This window comes from Rhinolophus hipposideros (assembly GCF_964194185.1).
Source record: "Rhinolophus hipposideros genome assembly, chromosome: 18".
Taxonomy (NCBI): Eukaryota; Metazoa; Chordata; class Mammalia; order Chiroptera; family Rhinolophidae; genus Rhinolophus; species Rhinolophus hipposideros.
The window spans coordinates 332,022-348,645 of record NC_138064.1 but is presented as its reverse complement, the minus strand read 5'-3'; the positions used below and the strand labels follow the sequence as shown (position 1 = coordinate 348,645).

At 60.2% G+C, this 16,624-nt stretch overlaps 1 protein-coding gene across 1 annotated transcript; it reads left to right on the top strand.

Annotated features, from left to right (window-relative positions):
* Nucleotides 1-223: 223 nt before the first annotated feature.
* On the top strand, nucleotides 224-14,632 carry NPC1L1 (NPC1 like intracellular cholesterol transporter 1; the record flags this gene model as incomplete). Its single annotated transcript, XM_081080060.1, has 19 exons — nucleotides 224-277; nucleotides 1,182-2,704; nucleotides 4,482-4,582; nucleotides 4,931-5,103; nucleotides 5,249-5,377; nucleotides 5,619-5,801; nucleotides 6,258-6,372; nucleotides 6,489-6,616; nucleotides 6,978-7,115; nucleotides 7,361-7,450; nucleotides 9,514-9,704; nucleotides 9,878-10,002; nucleotides 10,577-10,703; nucleotides 10,798-10,853; nucleotides 11,210-11,360; nucleotides 11,484-11,715; nucleotides 11,813-11,926; nucleotides 12,004-12,166; nucleotides 13,708-14,632. 19 exons carry the CDS (start codon nucleotides 224-226, stop codon nucleotides 13,878-13,880), a joined length of 3,966 nt encoding a protein of 1,321 aa, XP_080936186.1. The 3' UTR covers nucleotides 13,881-14,632.
* Nucleotides 14,633-16,624: the final 1,992 nt, after the last annotated feature.

The window sequence follows — 16,624 nt, the reverse complement described above, 5'->3', positions numbered from 1 at the left end:
ACTCATCTAAGAGGGTGGGGCCAAAGGTGGGAGGGGTGAGCTAGGTGTATCATTAACCTGCTGAAGGTCCAGGAGGCAGGGCTCAGCGCTATTGGTCCCCAGCCCAGTCAGGCCAGGCTGTCTCTGGCAGGAAGCTGACCTGTGTGTGTCCCCTGGAGCCAGCCCTTGGCTGTGTTCAGCTGTCCCAGTGGCCAGGTCCCTCTAGCCCCTTCCTGGTGCTGGCATGGCAGAAGCCGGCCTGGGAGGTTGGCTGCTCTGGGCCCTGCTCTTGCATTCGGTGAGTCTGATGCCTGTGTCCATTCCCACTGCCTCCCATTGGGGGTGGCAGGGCCTGCTTGGTGACAGTGAGGGAAGGCCTGGATCTGGGGGCAGGTCTTTGGGCAGATGAGGGATCCTAGGCACCCAGAGGAAGGGTGTGGGAGGGGGTCCTGGGCTGCCCACGTCTCCAGGTAATGGGGTTAGATGGACACAAGGGTTGGGGAGGGGGCAGCTGGACTGGGTGTGACTGAGTGTCTCCCATTCCTGGTCGGCTGTGGACACTGGCCGGGGGTGGGGCAGCTTCCCAGAATGGCACACTAGACTCAGCATCTGGGGCCCCACCCCTCACGTTTCTCTCCCACTTGCACATGTGGGAGGCTGGTGAAGGGTCTAGGCCCCCAGCTGGTGAGGGCAGGGGAGGCCCTGCACAGAAGCCCAGCAGGGCCCCTGGCCTTTGGCCTGGCTTGCAGCTTGGTTGCCATGGTCGCAGGTGGCCTTGTGCTCTTGTGTGCAGGGCCTGGCGCCCACTCAGCTCCTTGGAGTGGGTCCCGGACCCGTCCAGGGGCAGCGTTTCTTAGCAGGACCCCGCAGAGGCCTCCAAGGGTCCCCCCACCCGCCCCTTACTCCCTGGCCTGACCTCGCTAAATTCAGATTGGTGGGTCACCTCCCTTTCTTTAGTGACCTGGCCACTCAGGATGAAGGCCTGGCTGCACCCATCCTCCTGTCACCCCAGACAACACGGGGATTTCCCCAGTGCCGCTGGGGCACCCCCTTCCCCAGGGCTCCCTGGCACCCCGCTGTGGGTGCCCGCTGCCCGTCCCTCCTGCGCTGAGTCCCTCCCTGACCCTCCCCCCAGAACCCGCCTCTCCCCCCCTCCCGCGTCCTGACCTGCTGGGCCCATGCTGAGGCTGTCCGCTCTGCAGGCCCGGGCCGAGCTGTACACGCCCAAGCATCAGCCGGGCTACTGCGCCTCCTACGACGAGTGCGGGAAGAACCCGGAGCTGTCCGGAAGCCTGGCCTCGCTGTCCAACGTGTCCTGCCTGTCCAACACTCCTGCCCGCCACGTCACCGGCGCCCACCTGACCCTCCTGCGCCGCGTCTGCCCCGGCCTGTACACAGGCGCCACCACCACGTACGCCTGCTGCTCCCGCAAGCAGCTGGTGTCCCTGGAGGCGAGCCTGGCCATCACCAAGGCCCTGCTGACCCGCTGCCCGGCCTGCTCGGACAACTTCGTGAGCCTGCACTGCCACAACACGTGCAGCCCCAACCAGAGCGTCTTCATCAACGTGACGCGCGTGGCCGTGCGGGCGGCCGGCGAGCCCCCCGCCGTGGTGGCCTACGAGGCCTTCTACCAGCGCGGCTTCGCCGAGCAGACCTACGAGTCCTGCAGCCGCGTGCGCATCCCCGCGGCCGCCTCGCTGGCGGTGGGCGCCATGTGCGGCGTGTACGGCTCGGCCCTGTGCAACGCCCAGCGCTGGCTCAACTACCAGGGGGACACGGGCAACGGGCTGGCGCCGCTGGACATCACCTTCCACCTGTGGGAGCCCGGCCAGGCCGCGGGGGGCGCGGTGCAGCCCCTGGCCGGGCCCGTCACGCGCTGCAGCGAGCCCCGGGCCGACGGCGCGGCCGCCTGCTCCTGCCAGGACTGCGCGGCGTCCTGCCCGGCCATCGCGCGGCCGCAGGCCCTGGACGCCGCCTTCCGCCTGGGCCGCATGGCGGGCGGCCCGGCGCTGGCCGTCGTGCTGTGCGCCGCGCTGGCCGCGCTCGCCGCGGGGCTCACCGCCTGCCGCCTGCGGCCCGGCCCGGCGCCCGGCAGCTCCTCGGGGGCGCGGCCCGGCCCCGCCGGCAGGCTCGGCCTGCGCACCCACCGCCTGCTCAGCCGCGGCTTCCAGAGCTGGGGCGCGTGGGTGGCCTCGTGGCCGCTGACCGTGCTGGCGGTGTCCGGCGCTGCGGTGCTGGCCTTGGCCGCGGGCCTGGCCTTCGCAGAACTGACCACCGACCCCGTGGAGCTGTGGTCCGCCCCCAACAGCCGGGCGCGCAAGGAGAAGGCTTTCCACGACCAGCACTTCGGGCCCTTCTTCCGGACCAACCAGGTGATCCTGACGGCGCCCCAGCGGCCCCGGTACAGGTACGACTCTCTGCTGCTGGGGCCCAAGAACTTCAGCGGCGTGCTGGCCCCGGACCTGCTGCTGGAGCTGCTGGGCCTGCAGGAGCGGCTGCGGAACCTGCGGGTGTGGTCGCCGCGGGAGCAGCGCAACGTGTCCCTGAGCGACATCTGCTACGCGCCGCTCAACCCGCGCAACGCCAGCCTGGCCGACTGCTGCATCAACAGCCTCCTGCAGTATTTCCAGAACAACCGCACGCGCCTGCTGCTCACGGCCAACCAGACGCTGACGGGGCAGACGGCCCGGGTGGGCTGGAGGGACCACTTCCTCTACTGCGCCAAGTGAGTCCCCCGGCGACCAGGCCCGGCGCGCAGCTGCGGGGTCGCCCCTCTGCACGCGTCCGTGGGGCTCCCGCTCCCACGTGCGCGGCCGTCGGGCCTCCCCCGCCTCGCGCTTGCAGGGCTCCCGACACCGCAGGAGCAGCCTCGCACTTTCCCGGTTTGCAGGTCACAGGGCACTGAGGGCGCTGCTCCCGCGCCTGCTTCTGTTTCTTCTTTGCTTCCGGGGGGCGGGCCAGCAGGGAAGCTCCAGAGTGTCCTTGGTCCAGGGCAGGGGCTGTGCTCCGCCTCAGGCCCGACCTCTTGGGCTGGATGTCCCTGAGCAGGCCCCAGCCCCAGCCCCAGCCCCTCCCACCGTTTGCCTGGTGCAAGCTGGATGCCAGGAAGGCCCCTGGGCCTCAGCTGGAACCACCCACCCCACCCGGAGGGAGCAGGCGGGCAGGTGGGATCTCTGAGCTTGGACAGGGCAGACGTCCCCAAACGCCTGATTTCAGGGCCCCTCGCACTCTGGCTAAAGGCTGACGACCCCACAGAGGCCTGGTTTGGGCGGAGGTGATGTCCTCCGACATTTGCCCTGTGAGAGGAAAACTGAGTAGTGACAAATATTAATTCTTTAAAAATAGCAATAGAAGCCCATTACATCTTGACACCAATGGTATATTTTTATGAGAAAATAACTATATTTTCCAAACAAAAAAATCATTGATAAGAGTGGCATGTTTGCAAATCTCTTCAGTGTCTTGAAGGGGCCAGATTCAGTGTCCGGTTCTGTGTAGTGACAGCACTTGGCTCACCGCAGCCCAAAGAGGGAGAGGTGTTGAGCCGGCCTTTCCTGGTAATCGTGCATCTTCTTCGACACTGCACCAAAACGCAGCTGGTGGTCTTTTTCTAACCATTAGCTTCAGTGTGGTCTGGAAGCCACGTCAGTGAACTTTTGTATTCCACACAGTCAAGAGCAAAAGAAGGTAAAAAAGCCAACAGCATCGTAGCATCATGAAAACAGTTGTGGCTTGCCGACAGGTCACCTTTGTAGGGCCACACTGAGAGCCCGTGGAATAGAGGGTAAGCCCGTCTGGGGGCTTCCTGGAGTCTGTTTCCTGGGCCCCTAGGCCGCCCTCAGAGCTGCAGGCCAGAGGGGAAGCTCTGACCTGGGCTCCCAGCCCTCGCGCTGGCTTTATTCTGATTCTGGACGCTCACAACCACTCTTGGGAGGTCCAATGAGCCCCATTTCAGAGACAGGGAGGGGAAGGCTCTGCGCGGTGGGATGAGCTGCTCAAGGTCACACAGCAGCCAGGACAACTGGTGACCAAAACACTCACTCACTCAGAGCACTTGCCGAAGGGGCTCTGTTGAAGGGCACTGAGACTGGCCCACGGTCAGTGGGCTTGTAAACTGTCCACATGAAACAGAGAGATCTGACTCAGGGCCTGGAGGGTTCCAGGCAGCAGGAGGAGAGGCTGAGGGCACCGTGAGGCCTGTGAGGTGGTTGGTGGTCAGGACTCAGGGGCGGTCCAGCTCCATCCCAGGGGACCGTGTGTGATGCTCGCTCACCTGCCTTGTCCGGGACGCGATGGTCATGGAGCCTGGAGGGTCCAGGGGCGTGAGGCGAAGTGAGCTCAGGCACCCCGGTCTGGGGAGCTCTGGTCCACTCTGCACTGGGCAGTGTGCAATTTTGTCGGGACAAACAGTTCTGACCACAGGGTCAGGCAATGGTGCTGGGAGACTGGGGTGGGGCAAGGCAATGGGAGTGGCCCTAGAAAGGTCCTTCCTCTCGCTCCAGCGCCCCACTTACCTTCAAAGATGGCACAGCCCTGGCCCTGAGCTGCATGGCCGACTACGGGGCTCCTGTCTTCCCTTTTCTCGCCGTGGGGGGCTACAAAGGTAAGTTGGGTGCCCCCAGGGGAGGCCACAATGGGGAACATGGGGCAGGAGGTGCTGATGGGCTTCTGGCTGCCTGGGGTGGCCGGGCTGGTGGGGGCCTGGTGGGAGGCCACAGACCTGCTGGTCCTGCCTCCTTTCCCGGCCACCTCTTTCATCTTCTCCCGAGGCTGTTCTGATTCCCTGCTTTTGTGCCTGGGTCCACAGGACTTGCCTTTGGCTGAGAGACAGAAGTGGGGTGTAGGGGTTAGACAATGACTCAGATGAGGAAGCTGGGGGGCAGGATGCAGCAGGAGTGGGGGAGGCGAGGCAGGGGTGCACTGGAGGGTGGCTGAGTGTTCCTACTCCCAGGGAAGGACTACTCTGAGGCAGAGGCTCTGATCATGACATTTTCCCTCAACAACTACCCTCCTGGGGACCCCCGGCTGGCCCGTGCCAAGCTCTGGGAGGGGGGCTTCTTGGAGGAGGTGCAAGCCTTCCAGAGGCGGACTGCCGGCATGTTCCAAGTCACATTCATGGCAGAGGTAAGGGCTGCAGGGCCCCCGGCTCAGGGACAGCCCCGCTGACTTTGGGTGGGTGCCCTCTCTTGAGTGACCCTGGGCCTGGGCATGCCGCCTAGTGGGGTCCAAGGCAGTCAGGGGTCAGCGGGCTGGTTGGCTGTGTCCGCAGCGCTCCCTGGAGGACGAGGTCAGCCGCACCACAGCCCAGGACCTGCCAGTGTTTGCTGTCAGCTACCTGGTCATCTTCCTGTATATCTCCCTGGCCCTGGGCAGCTACACCAGCTGCAGCCGTGTGCCGGTGAGCAGGGGGAGGGGCACGGCAAGGCGCATCTAGAACCTTCCCAACCAGAGCACCTTGCTGCAAAGGAGACACAACACAGTGGCTCCCCTGGGGGACACCTCCCAGAAACATCCCCTGCTCCCTGACAGACCCCACCTGTGAAATGCAAAACTACTGGGAAAAGTGCCTTGCGAGGTGCGGCCTCCTCTTGCTTGGGGTGAAGCTGATCACAGCAGGAGGCCGACCAATCTCATTGCAGGTCGATGCCAAGGCCACACTGGGCCTGGGCGGGGTGATCGTGGTGCTGGGAGCCGTCATGGCCGCCATGGGCCTCTTCTCCTACCTGCGCGTGCCCTCCTCCCTGGTGGTCCTGCAGGTGGTGCCGTTCCTGGTACTGGCCGTGGGGGCGGACAACATTTTCATCTTTGTCCTGGAGTACCAGGTGAGCACGCCGTCCGGGCCACCTGTGAGGTGTCCTGAGCTTCCCACATCCTGCGCCGCGGTTTACCATTCACGCAGAGCACAGTGCTTTGCGTTCACTCTGTCCCGCATGCGCCCCGCTTCTGGCTCTCCGCCAGCCACATGCCTGTGCTGAGGGGGTCACACAGCACGTTGGAGCCCCTCTTGGCACGCTGCCGTGTGGTGTTCAGTGATGGAGTCTCTGCTGTTGGCGAACACTGAGGGTCCCAGCGATCCTTGGGGCAAGCGTGCCACAGACCCCCCGAAGCACACCCAGCAATCCTCTGGGCTGGCCCTGAGAAGAGGGACATGTGACAGAGCGGTGTCAGCGGGCTTTGTTCCGACTGGGGAGGGTCTCTGGGCGATGGCCGTGGTGGGGGTGCGGGCCTGTGCCAGCTGCCTTGGCGGGCCTGGACCCATTCTTGCTGTCCCCACCCAGAGGCTTCCGCGGCGGCCCGGGGAGCAGCGGGAGGCCCACATCGGCCGAGCACTGGGCAGCGTGGGGCCCAGCATGCTGCTGTGCAGTGTCTCTGAGACCATCTGCTTCTTCCTGGGTGAGCCTGGCAGCCCCACCCTGCGCGAGGAGGCTGGGAGGCCGTGGGTGCGGGAGCCCCTCCCTCTGCACCGTATCAGCAGCGGCTGTGCCCTGAGACTCAGTTCTGGCCCCCAGGTGCCCTGACACCCATGCCCGCTGTGCGTGTCTTTGCGCTGACCTCCGGCGTGGCGGTGATGCTGGACTTCCTGCTGCAGATGTCAGCCTTCGTGGCCCTAGTGTCTCTGGACAGCAGGAGGCAGGAGGTAGGGGGCCGTCCCAGCCCCACCTTGGCCAGATGGGGCAGCTTCCTGCTACAGAGAAGGCTCAGAGTGGGGTTGCAGCGGGAACTTTGTGCTGGAATGATTGAGTCCCAATGTCCCACAGAAAAGTAATTTTGTTTTGGTCATCTTGGGGAACGTGATCAAACTTGCTAAAGTACATGAACTCGCGAAATACAATATAAGTCAGACGTTGACAGGGAGCTGCTGTTACAGAACTTGAAAGTGATTCCTCAACGTAGAAAACAGAAGCAAACAGGCCAGCACACTGGTGTCCCCATGGTTCCGGGATGGAGGTGGTCCCCGGGGTCTGCTGTGGGGCCACCAGAAGGGCTTCTCCCCCCAGGCCTCCCGGCTGGATGTCTGCTGCTGCATCCGCACCCGGGAGCTGCCTTCGTCCGGCCAAAGCGAGGGGCTGCTGATCGGCTTCTTCCGAAAGGTCTACGCCCCATTCCTGCTGCACCGGGTCACGCGTGTGGTCGTGGTGAGTGGCCAGGAGCGGCAGTGTGGTCCTTACAGCCTCGGGGCAGGGGCTGCACAGCCTGGACCTCTCCTCGCTCAGGTCCAGGTGCCAAGGCACAGGGTGGTGGCCGGTGGCTGGGACTCAATGGGCCCAAGAACAGAATGTCCCCAGGTCACCTCCCACCCCCTGCTGACCAGGCGGGGGGGGGGGGGGGGGGAGGGGCGTGGCATCATGCGGGAGACCCTCACTGGCGCTTCCCTCCTCAGGTGCTGGTGTTTCTGGCCCTGTTCGGGGTGGGTCTCTATTTCATGTGCCATATCAGCGTGGGGCTGGACCAGGAGCTGGCCCTTCCCAAGGTGAGCTGCGCTGCGGCCTGTCCCCTGGGGGTGGGAGGGTCTGCAGCACACAGCAGCTGGGTGGCCTGGGCCAGGGGTCTGTTGGGGGTACAGGACCGCTCCCCATGTGGACCAGGGGAGAGGGCCTCATCACCAACCCCAGGCCACGAGAGGCAGATGGCCAGGCATCTGGAGGGGGCATGTGACACAACTATACAGGCAGAGTGACCGTCCGCTGGCTGAGTGCCTGCCCTGTGCAGCCCAAGGCACAGCTCCTTCCCGATAGACGTCGAGGATTGGGCGCTCCGGGGCAGGAAAGACCTCCCAGAGGCTCTGAGAGGCTCCTGGCCAGAGGAGAGGTTTGAGGGGGGTCCCAGCATGTGTAGGGTTTGCGGAGAAGGCAGCAGAGTGACACCACTGACCTGTGGGAGTGACGGGTGTGTGGCAGGGTGGGGAAGGTGCTGACCGCCCGGTCAGGGCTAGCACGTGGGCTTGACAGGGTCATCTAAGAGGGGCCAGGGACCTGCTGCTTGTCTGGGTGTCAGGGCTGGTGGCTGTGAGCAGCACGTCTTGGTGCCCAGGACCCAGGGGCCTCAGACAGCCAGGGCCACTCTTGGGACAGTGACGGGCCTGGCGTTGGAAGGAGCCCAGCCTGGATAGTCATCTGCAGGTGCTGCTGGCCTTGGAAGTGACATGATGAGGGAAGAGTGGATAGCGGGACAGCATCTTTCAGTCGCAGGGAGTGCGAGCCGGCAGCACGTGCAATGACCACGTGCAATGACCACGTGCAATGACCTTGCCACCCACAGTCCCCTCACAGGGGCTGACAGTTGTTTTCAAGCCTTCGTCCAGGACACCCACCATCTGGTCTTTCTCCGCGATAGTGTCATTGATTTATTTTTGTTCCTAGGTAGAGGCCATATTTGTCTGATTCTTTGTATGTCTTGTGGGTTTTTTGATGAAAAATGGACATTTGAGTCTTATGTGGTAACTCTAGACCTCTAGAGATCAGATTCTCTCCCTTCCACAGGATTTGCTTTTTTTTTTCTTTGTAATTTGACTGTTCCTGGTGTCTTCATCCTGGAAATTAGCCTGAAGTGTAAAGTTAAAGTCTTATCAGCTCTTTTCTGAGCCTTGTGTTTCCCTGGCTTTTGTGATGACTTTGCTTTTGAATTTCCTATTCCTTAAATGCCTGGCTTCCAAAAGGAAAAAAAGTGGAAAAAAACGACAACCCCAAACACCAATAAATCAGGCATTTTTCCTTTACATATGTTGGAAGTCACTTCAGCCTGAGGTGGTGGAGGTCCCAATGGCAGCCTGACTCTGTGCTCAGCGAGATCAGAGAAGCAACCGGTGGTCAGAACCCAGATCCCTGACATCCAGGGGTGGGGTCCTCAGAGCCCGCCCTGGATCCTGCAAGCTGTGTGCAACCTGCGCCCAGAACCCGTGTGGCCGCCTTGCCTGCCACAGGGCTGGGAGGACGAGGGACTGGGAGCTGCAACCACGCTGAGCTGAAATCGACCCAAATTAACCACAATTCACCAGCCACATCTCTCTCTGGAAGCTTCAAGCTGTCACTAGTCCCCAGAGTTCCAAAATAATTGCACAAGACAGATAGTGCCAGTGCAGGTGTTGTCCGCGTGGGGAGATGCACTCCTGGTGCTGCCTGTTCCTCCATCTTCCTCAATGTCACTCTGAAGATTTATGGTGTACGAAAGGGACAGGCCTCAGGGTGTGCTCATGGATGCTTACAGGTGCACACGCACATGGGCTGTGGTCACAGACCAGCCTGGTAGACTGTGGCTGTGCCAAACAGGGGATGATAAGAAGGGGTCAATTACATGTACGTGCATGTTTGTGTGTTTGTGTGTTCACGTAGGCTGGAGATTGTAAGCTGTGCTTTTACCTCCTTGAGTGTATTCTGTGCATAGTCCTGGATGTGTGCACCTTGTGACGTGAGCTTCTGTGGGTATACTCTGTGAGTGTACACCTGTCTGTACCTGACGGCACATCCATGAGTGTGAGCTGGAGCGAGCCCCTGGCGATGCGTCTGGTCTGGCCTTACTGACTGTCCTCCATTCCAGGACTCGTACCTGCTTGACTACTTTCTCTTTCTGAACCGCTACTTTGAAGTGGGAGCCCCAGTCTACTTTGTCACCACCGGGGGCTACAACTTCTCCAGCCAAATGGGCATGAATGCCATCTGCTCCAGTGCGGGCTGCAAAAACTTCTCCTTAACCCAGAAGATCCAATATGCCACTGAGTTCCCTGAGCAGTGAGTTCCCCGCCCACACCCACGTCCGTACCCCAATCACTCTGGTGCCCTTCCTGCCTCTCTGACCCCACCCCGATGCCCACTTGCTGCCATGTGCCTGGCGAGGCCCAGTGTGGGTACTGGGCCACTGGAAGGAGTCGCCGCCTGCCTGACCTCCTCTCACTGACACTCAGATCTTATTTGGCCATCCCCGCCTCGTCCTGGGTGGATGACTTCATTGACTGGCTGACACCGTCCTCCTGCTGCCGCCTTTATGCCTTTGGCCCCCATAAAGACGAGTTCTGCTCCTCGACTGTCAGTGAGTGAGAGGCCTCTGGGGGCTCCTTGCCCACCACAGCTTGGGAAAACTGAGGCAAGAGAAAGGCAAAGACTGGCGAGGCTCCTTGAGCCCCTCATGCGCTCCTACAGGGTCAACTGGGGTGGGGGCACCAGCTCAGAGCACACGTGTGGGTGACCGGGCCCAAACTGGATGCCCAGCTGGATCGCCGGGTGCTGCTGCACTTGTGTCCCTCCTGAGTTGTGCCCATGCTCCCAGGGCACGCGGGCTCTCATGGGCAATGGGAGTTGGGGGGGAGCCGAGGTGGCACGCGGACCTGCCCCTGGAGCAGCTGTGTTTGTAGGTGGAGTGGGGAGGCCACGTGGGGCTGTTTCTCTGCCCCACACTTTTCCTTCCTCACCTGACCATCGGGGCCAGCAGGTTCCATAACAGAGAGGAGAGCCCCTCAGTTAGAGAGAAAGGCAGAGTGCTCTAGAGCACACGGGCTCCTGTCTCCTGCTAGGGGCACGGACCCAGCCCGTGAGGACATGGGTAGCATCAGGGGCCAGCTGGGCTCTCCGGGAGCTGCTGCCCAGAGCCCCTGCTGTCTTTGTAGACTCCCTGGCCTGCCTCAAGAGCTGTGTGAGCCTCACGCTTGGCCCCGTCCGGCCGACGGTGGAGCAGTTCCACAAGTACCTTCCCTGGTTCCTGAATGATCCGCCCAACATCAAGTGTCCCAAAGGGTAGGCCAGGTGGGGTGCCCACTGCGGAGGGCGGGGCCATGCAGGCCTGGGGAGCTGGTCGCGGCCACGCCTTTACTCTGTCCCCACCTCACAGTGGCCTGGCAGCGTATAGCACCTCCGTGGATTTGGGCCCGGATGGCCAGATTCTAGGTAAGTGCGGCTTCTACGGATGCCCAGTTTCCCATCTTCTCCCCTTGCTCCTCCATGGAGGCTTCTAAGCACCTCCTTGGAGGTCGGTTACTGGGCTCCTGGTCCCAGGCTTCACCCCTGCGTGCCCTGCTTCCTTCTCCCCACCCCAAATCCACAAACCAGCACCTGGGACCATTGGCCCTTCGCTCCATCTGTCGGAGGCAGGGCTGCTGCGAAATCAAGCTGCAGGCCCCTTGCGGCAAATTTATCGCGACTCCCAACACAGTGGCGGCTGAGTCCTGAAGCCAGGTCCCTGGGAGTTTGGAGGGCGCGGGGAGCGAGCTCTGACCTTGGCCTTCCTCTCCAACCCGCGGCAGCCTCGCGCTTCATGGCCTACCACAAGCCCCTAAAGACGTCCCAGGATTACACGGAGGCTCTGCGGGCAGCTCGGGCGCTGGCGGCCAACATCACCGCTGACCTGCGGAAGGTGGCGGGCACCGACCCGGCCTTCGAGGTCTTCCCCTACACGTGAGGCTGGGGGCCGGCTGCGGGGTGGGGCCGGGAGGGGCGCCCCACAACCCACGGCCCGCACTGCGTTCTCCTCCTGAAGCGGCGCAGGCCGGGCCGCGTGTGACAGCCGCACCCCCGCAGGATCACCAATGTGTTCTACGAGCAGTACCTGACGGTGGTGCCCGAGGGGCTGTTCATGCTCAGCCTCTGCCTGGTACCCACCTTCGCCGTGTGCTACCTCCTGCTCGGCATGGACCTGCGCTCCGGCCTCCTGAACCTCTTCTCCATCGTCATGATCCTGGTGGACACCGTGGGCTTCATGGCACTCTGGGGCATCAGCTACAACGCCGTGTCCCTCATCAACCTCGTCACGGTACCGCAGGGCGCTGGGCCTCACGGGCACACCCCCTTCTTTGCAAGGGTAGACGCTTTCCCTGGCCCTTGGGTGCTGAAGCCCCCTGTGCCCACAGGCGGTGGGCATCTCCGTGGAGTTCGTGTCCCACATCACACGTTCCTTTGCTGTCAGCACAAAACCCACCCGGCTGGAGAGGGCGAAGGAGGCCACCATCTCTATGGGCAGTGCGGTGAGTAGGTGGGCTGCTGAGGAGCCCTGGGCAGGGGGCCTGCCCACGCCGGCCTGACAGCTGCCTGGGGCCCCTAGGTGTTCGCGGGCGTGGCCATGACGAACCTGCCTGGTATCCTGGTCCTGGGGCTGGCCAGGGCCCAGCTCATTCACATCTTCTTCTTCCGTCTGAACCTGCTCATCACGCTGCTGGGCCTGCTGCACGGCCTGGTCTTCCTGCCGGTGGTGCTCAGCTACCTGGGTGAGTGCCAGGCCCCCGCAGGCACTGCCCACGCTCAGGGAGGAGCCTCAGGCACAGTGCGGGCACTCGTTGTGCCCTCCGGGACAGCCCAGCCGAGAGCACAGGCGCTCCTGGTCTGTGAGGTTCTTCCTCGTAACACATGAAGACGTTTTTCCTTGTCAGCGGACATGCATGTCAGACAGTGCTGGTGGCTATAGGCTCCTGGCCTTTTAACCCTGACCTTCGGCATGAAGTGCATTCCATGCTGAGCGGTGGCATGCACGTGACACCCGCACACACAGTGGGGCAGACGGCACACAGGACAGTGCTGCATGTGAAGTGCTCAGAGCTTCTGTCCCGTTCTGTCACCCACTCACATGTGCTGGTGTGATCTTCAAACCTGGTTTTGTGACTCTGACGGCTGACAGCTCAGTTTGGAGGCACGTCCTATAGTGTGGATGAACTACGCCCGTTGAACAGCACACAGCTGCTGGTCCTTAGATTTTTTTTCCGACCTTCCTGACTATTCCTGGTGCTGCTGCCCATCCTGTGGCTGACTCTGGCCCCGCCCTCCCATGTTCCCTCCAGACAGTCCAGTCCTAGAATTGTTCATGGCGACTGTCACAACCCTGCAGAAAGGTCACCATTTCAGCTTCTACCAGTAACATCTCTAGTGCCCACTCCAGTTTCTTTCTAGAGCATGGTCATTTGTCCCCACCCTGCGATTTCAAGGAGCCCCAGGGTGAGGGTGTGGCCCTGTCAGGGTGGGCAAGCGGGCAGCAGTTCAGTTTGCCCAGGGATGGTGATAATATGGTAACACGGAGCAAACATTTGCAGAAGGCTGTTTGTGCCCCAATATATATATGCCTGTCCTCCTAGCACCCCTCCAGGTAGATACTCACAGCTGGGGAAACTGAGGCCATGGCCCAGTCACAGGGCAGCTCCAGTGCCCACCCCCGGTGCCCCAGTCTTTTGCAGGGATTTCCTGACCCTCTTGGGAAGGACAGTGTGTGTTGGTGATGGTGGGTGGGAGGTGAGCAGCAGTCCTGGGTCGGCCTCTGGGAGGGCCCCAGAGTGTCGGCAGGCAGGGAAGGAGGAACTCGCAGGTCTCACCCCTGCAGAGTGGCCTAGAACCTCCCTGCAGTGTGGGCCCTTAGGCAGTGTCCCAGAAATGAGAGTGACAGGCACAGAGACCCCAGACTCAGGCCACTCCCTGCCCTGAGTCTGTCAGCAGTGAGGACCAGCTTCTCCCAGCAGGGAGTGCTCGCTGAGGTGTGAGCATGGGACGCTCCCAGAGACAGGAGAGGGGGAATGCACAGGCTGTGGGGGTGTCAGGGCTTCCCCTGCCAGTCATGCTGACGGCGGGGTCTGCTCTGGATGTTGGAAGGTCAGAGGGTCCGGCGCAGATGACAGCTGAACTGGCTGCTGGTTTTTCGGGGTTGTGTGGAGCGAGGGACGGGGTGCAGCGGGGGGGCTTAAGACTCAGCTGCAGACCTTTCTTGGCTGCACCGCCCAGCTGGCTGCCTCGCTGACCATGGTCCTCTCTGTCTGTCCCTCTGCAGGGCCTGATGCCAACCCAGGCCTGGTGCTGGAGCAGAAGCGGGCAGAGGAGGCGGCCACGGTCAGGATGGCTTCCTGCCCAAAGCACCGGTCCCCGATGAGCCTGGCCAAAAGCATCTACGTCAACTACAGCTTTGAACGTCCTGCCAGCTGTGAAGTTGGGCAGACATCGTGATGCACAGGGCCCCAGCCAGGCTGGAGAGGCAATGAGGACTCCCCAGTGGGAACGTTGACCCATCCTCCCACTCAGGGCCCAGGAGAGGCTGTCCCTGTGGGAATGTCCACGATGGGCACCTTCCGGCCAGCAGGTCCCTGATGGGCCCTCAGCCCTGGTAGCAGGGACCTCGTTTCCAAGCAGTTGGCACAGAATAGTCGTCTTCTCCCTGAGACCTGGGTCTCGGGTGTCCAGGAATAAGACACACTTCTTGACAATTGTTCCAGACTCAGAACTCTCCCATAATCTCCCACTTCCTACCCACCCCCCTCCGGTGCTTCTGGAAAAAAAGTCCCACTTATGGTGCCAGCCTTTAAGGCTCTTCAGCGTCCCTGAGAGCCTTAGGGAACAGACAGCAGGACCCTCACCCTGGCTGCAGTTTCTGCAGAAGGCCAGGGAGAGGCTTCCTGCCGGTGGGGGAGGACAGCAGAATGTTCTGGAAAACATACTGTCATGGATTGACCTCACTAGAAATGGCACTTGGTTTGGCCTCCAGCTCCAACCATTATTAAGACCTCCAATGGAGGCCGCCAGTGTGTCTGCAAGGCTGCGTGAGCTCCTGGGGACAGGCCGGCCCTCCCACCACTGTCACATGCCTGGAGCACTGGCCAGGGCCTCAAACCAGCCCAACCATGGTCCCGTGAAGTGTAGACCGAGGAATGCATCTTGCTCAGTGCGTACACACTAGTACTTAATAAATGTCTATTGAGGAGAAATGGTGTTTTATGTCACATGTCTTATTCTGGCTGCCTCTGGGTTTAAGATAATTTTTGTACATTACACAAATACCACATGTGGAAGGGTGATTTATGGAGATGTTAGTTTGTGTTTTCCCCTCTGCTTTTGCAAGAAAGTAGCCAGGCTATCATGTGCCCTTTCTTAGAAGTGACTTTCAGAAGCGGAGGCAACTCCCCCACAAGCAGGAGGCCCAGAGCCTGTGGGTCTGGCCAGTGCAGGGACCTGCCGCTGCTCCCTTCCTGTGCAGGGCCCTCAGCTGGGAGAGCACGGAAATACATGTGTCTAAACACATGAGGCTACGTGTACATACAGAGAGTTCTATCCGCAGCCATCTGCATGTATATTGGGCTAAACACAAGCTCATTCTGATGCCCCCAGCTCTAACCCACCACCACATGGATCATTCCAGGCTTCTCTCTTACTTCTCTGTAACCAGCCATGCGAACAGTGAGAAGCCTGGCTCCACCTTCCACACCACTGCCTCAGTTGCTCATTTCCACTGTGCAGATGCACGATTTTCAGAATGGATAACCCTGCCGGGAAACGTTAGAATGAAGTTTCCTCGTGCAGCCCCTTGGCCCCGCCCACTCCACTCATTTCCGGTTTACCCAGGTCAGCATCTCCATTCAGTGGGGCTGTCTCATACATTGGTAATAGATTGTTTTGTCACATTCCGCATTCCATTTCGAGCCCCAATCTCTTGATTGTTTAAAATTTGTGCACATTAAGGTCGTTCTTGGTGCTATAAACGTCTCTGGCTTTGACAATACATGTGCCAGGTGTCCAGCAGCAGTCGCGAATACAACAGCTTCACCCATCCGACTTTTCCTCTCACCCAAACCCTGGCAAACACTGCTCTGATTACCATTTCCACAACCCCGCCATTTTTCAGGATGTCATACTGCGTGGCAGCCTTCTCAGACTGGCTTCTACTCTGAGCAATACGTTTTCAAGATCCACCAACATCATTCTGCTGCTGGGGTGCTCATTCCTTCTTGCTGACAACAGTGTTTCACTATGTGCATGGACGAGTGTGTTTATCCATTCATCTCTTCAAGGGTGTCTTGGTTGCCTCCAGTTTTTGGCAATTATGAGTAAAGCTGCTATAAACATCTGTATGTTTTTGTGTGGACAAGGTCTTCAGCCCAGTTGGGTGAATACCTAAGAGTGTGATTGCTGGATTGTATGGTGAGAGTATGTTTAGCTTCCTACTCACTTTAGATATTTTATTTACTTTTTGAACAGAGAATGCAAGCACATGGTACCGAATTCAAAGGTGGCTTCCTCTGTTCTGTCCTGTTTCCCGAGTCCCCTCTGCAGAAGCAGTTTCTGTCGACCTCTTGTGATGCTTTCAGATAGCTTTCAAAACCTGGAAATACAGCAAGCAGATGGCTGCATGTCCTTCCCAAGTCAGACTGAGGCATTACGTAACAAGCCCATCCCAGGACTCCCTAATTCTCTAGGGCGGCGGTTCTCAAGAGTATATAGTCTGTGACTCCTGGGTGGTCTCCAAGATCAAAGTAATAAATGCGGTTATTTGCTTTTTCACTGTATAGACATTTGCAATGATGGTACAAGAGCAACGGTGGGTAACACTGCTGGTCTTAGCAGGAATCAAGGCGGTGGTTGTGTGTACTCAGGCTGCCGTAACAAAGTACCACAGACTGGGTGGCTTAAATGACAGGAATTAGTTTTCCCACAGTTCTGGAGTCTGGAGTCAGGGTTGGTGTCTGGTAAGACCTCTCTTCCTGACTCGGATGCGGCTGAAATGCTGCTGTCTGCACACGCGGCCTTTCTTCTGTGCGTATTCAGGGACACTGTACCTGTGTGAGTGTGTAAAAGATCCATTCTAAGCAGGACAAACGAATGGATATTGGTGTGACAAAGTAGGAAACATTTATTGATATGTTTCAGATTCCATATTGCACCTAATCTCTAAGAAACTACCACTAGCCGAATTTGGGTGT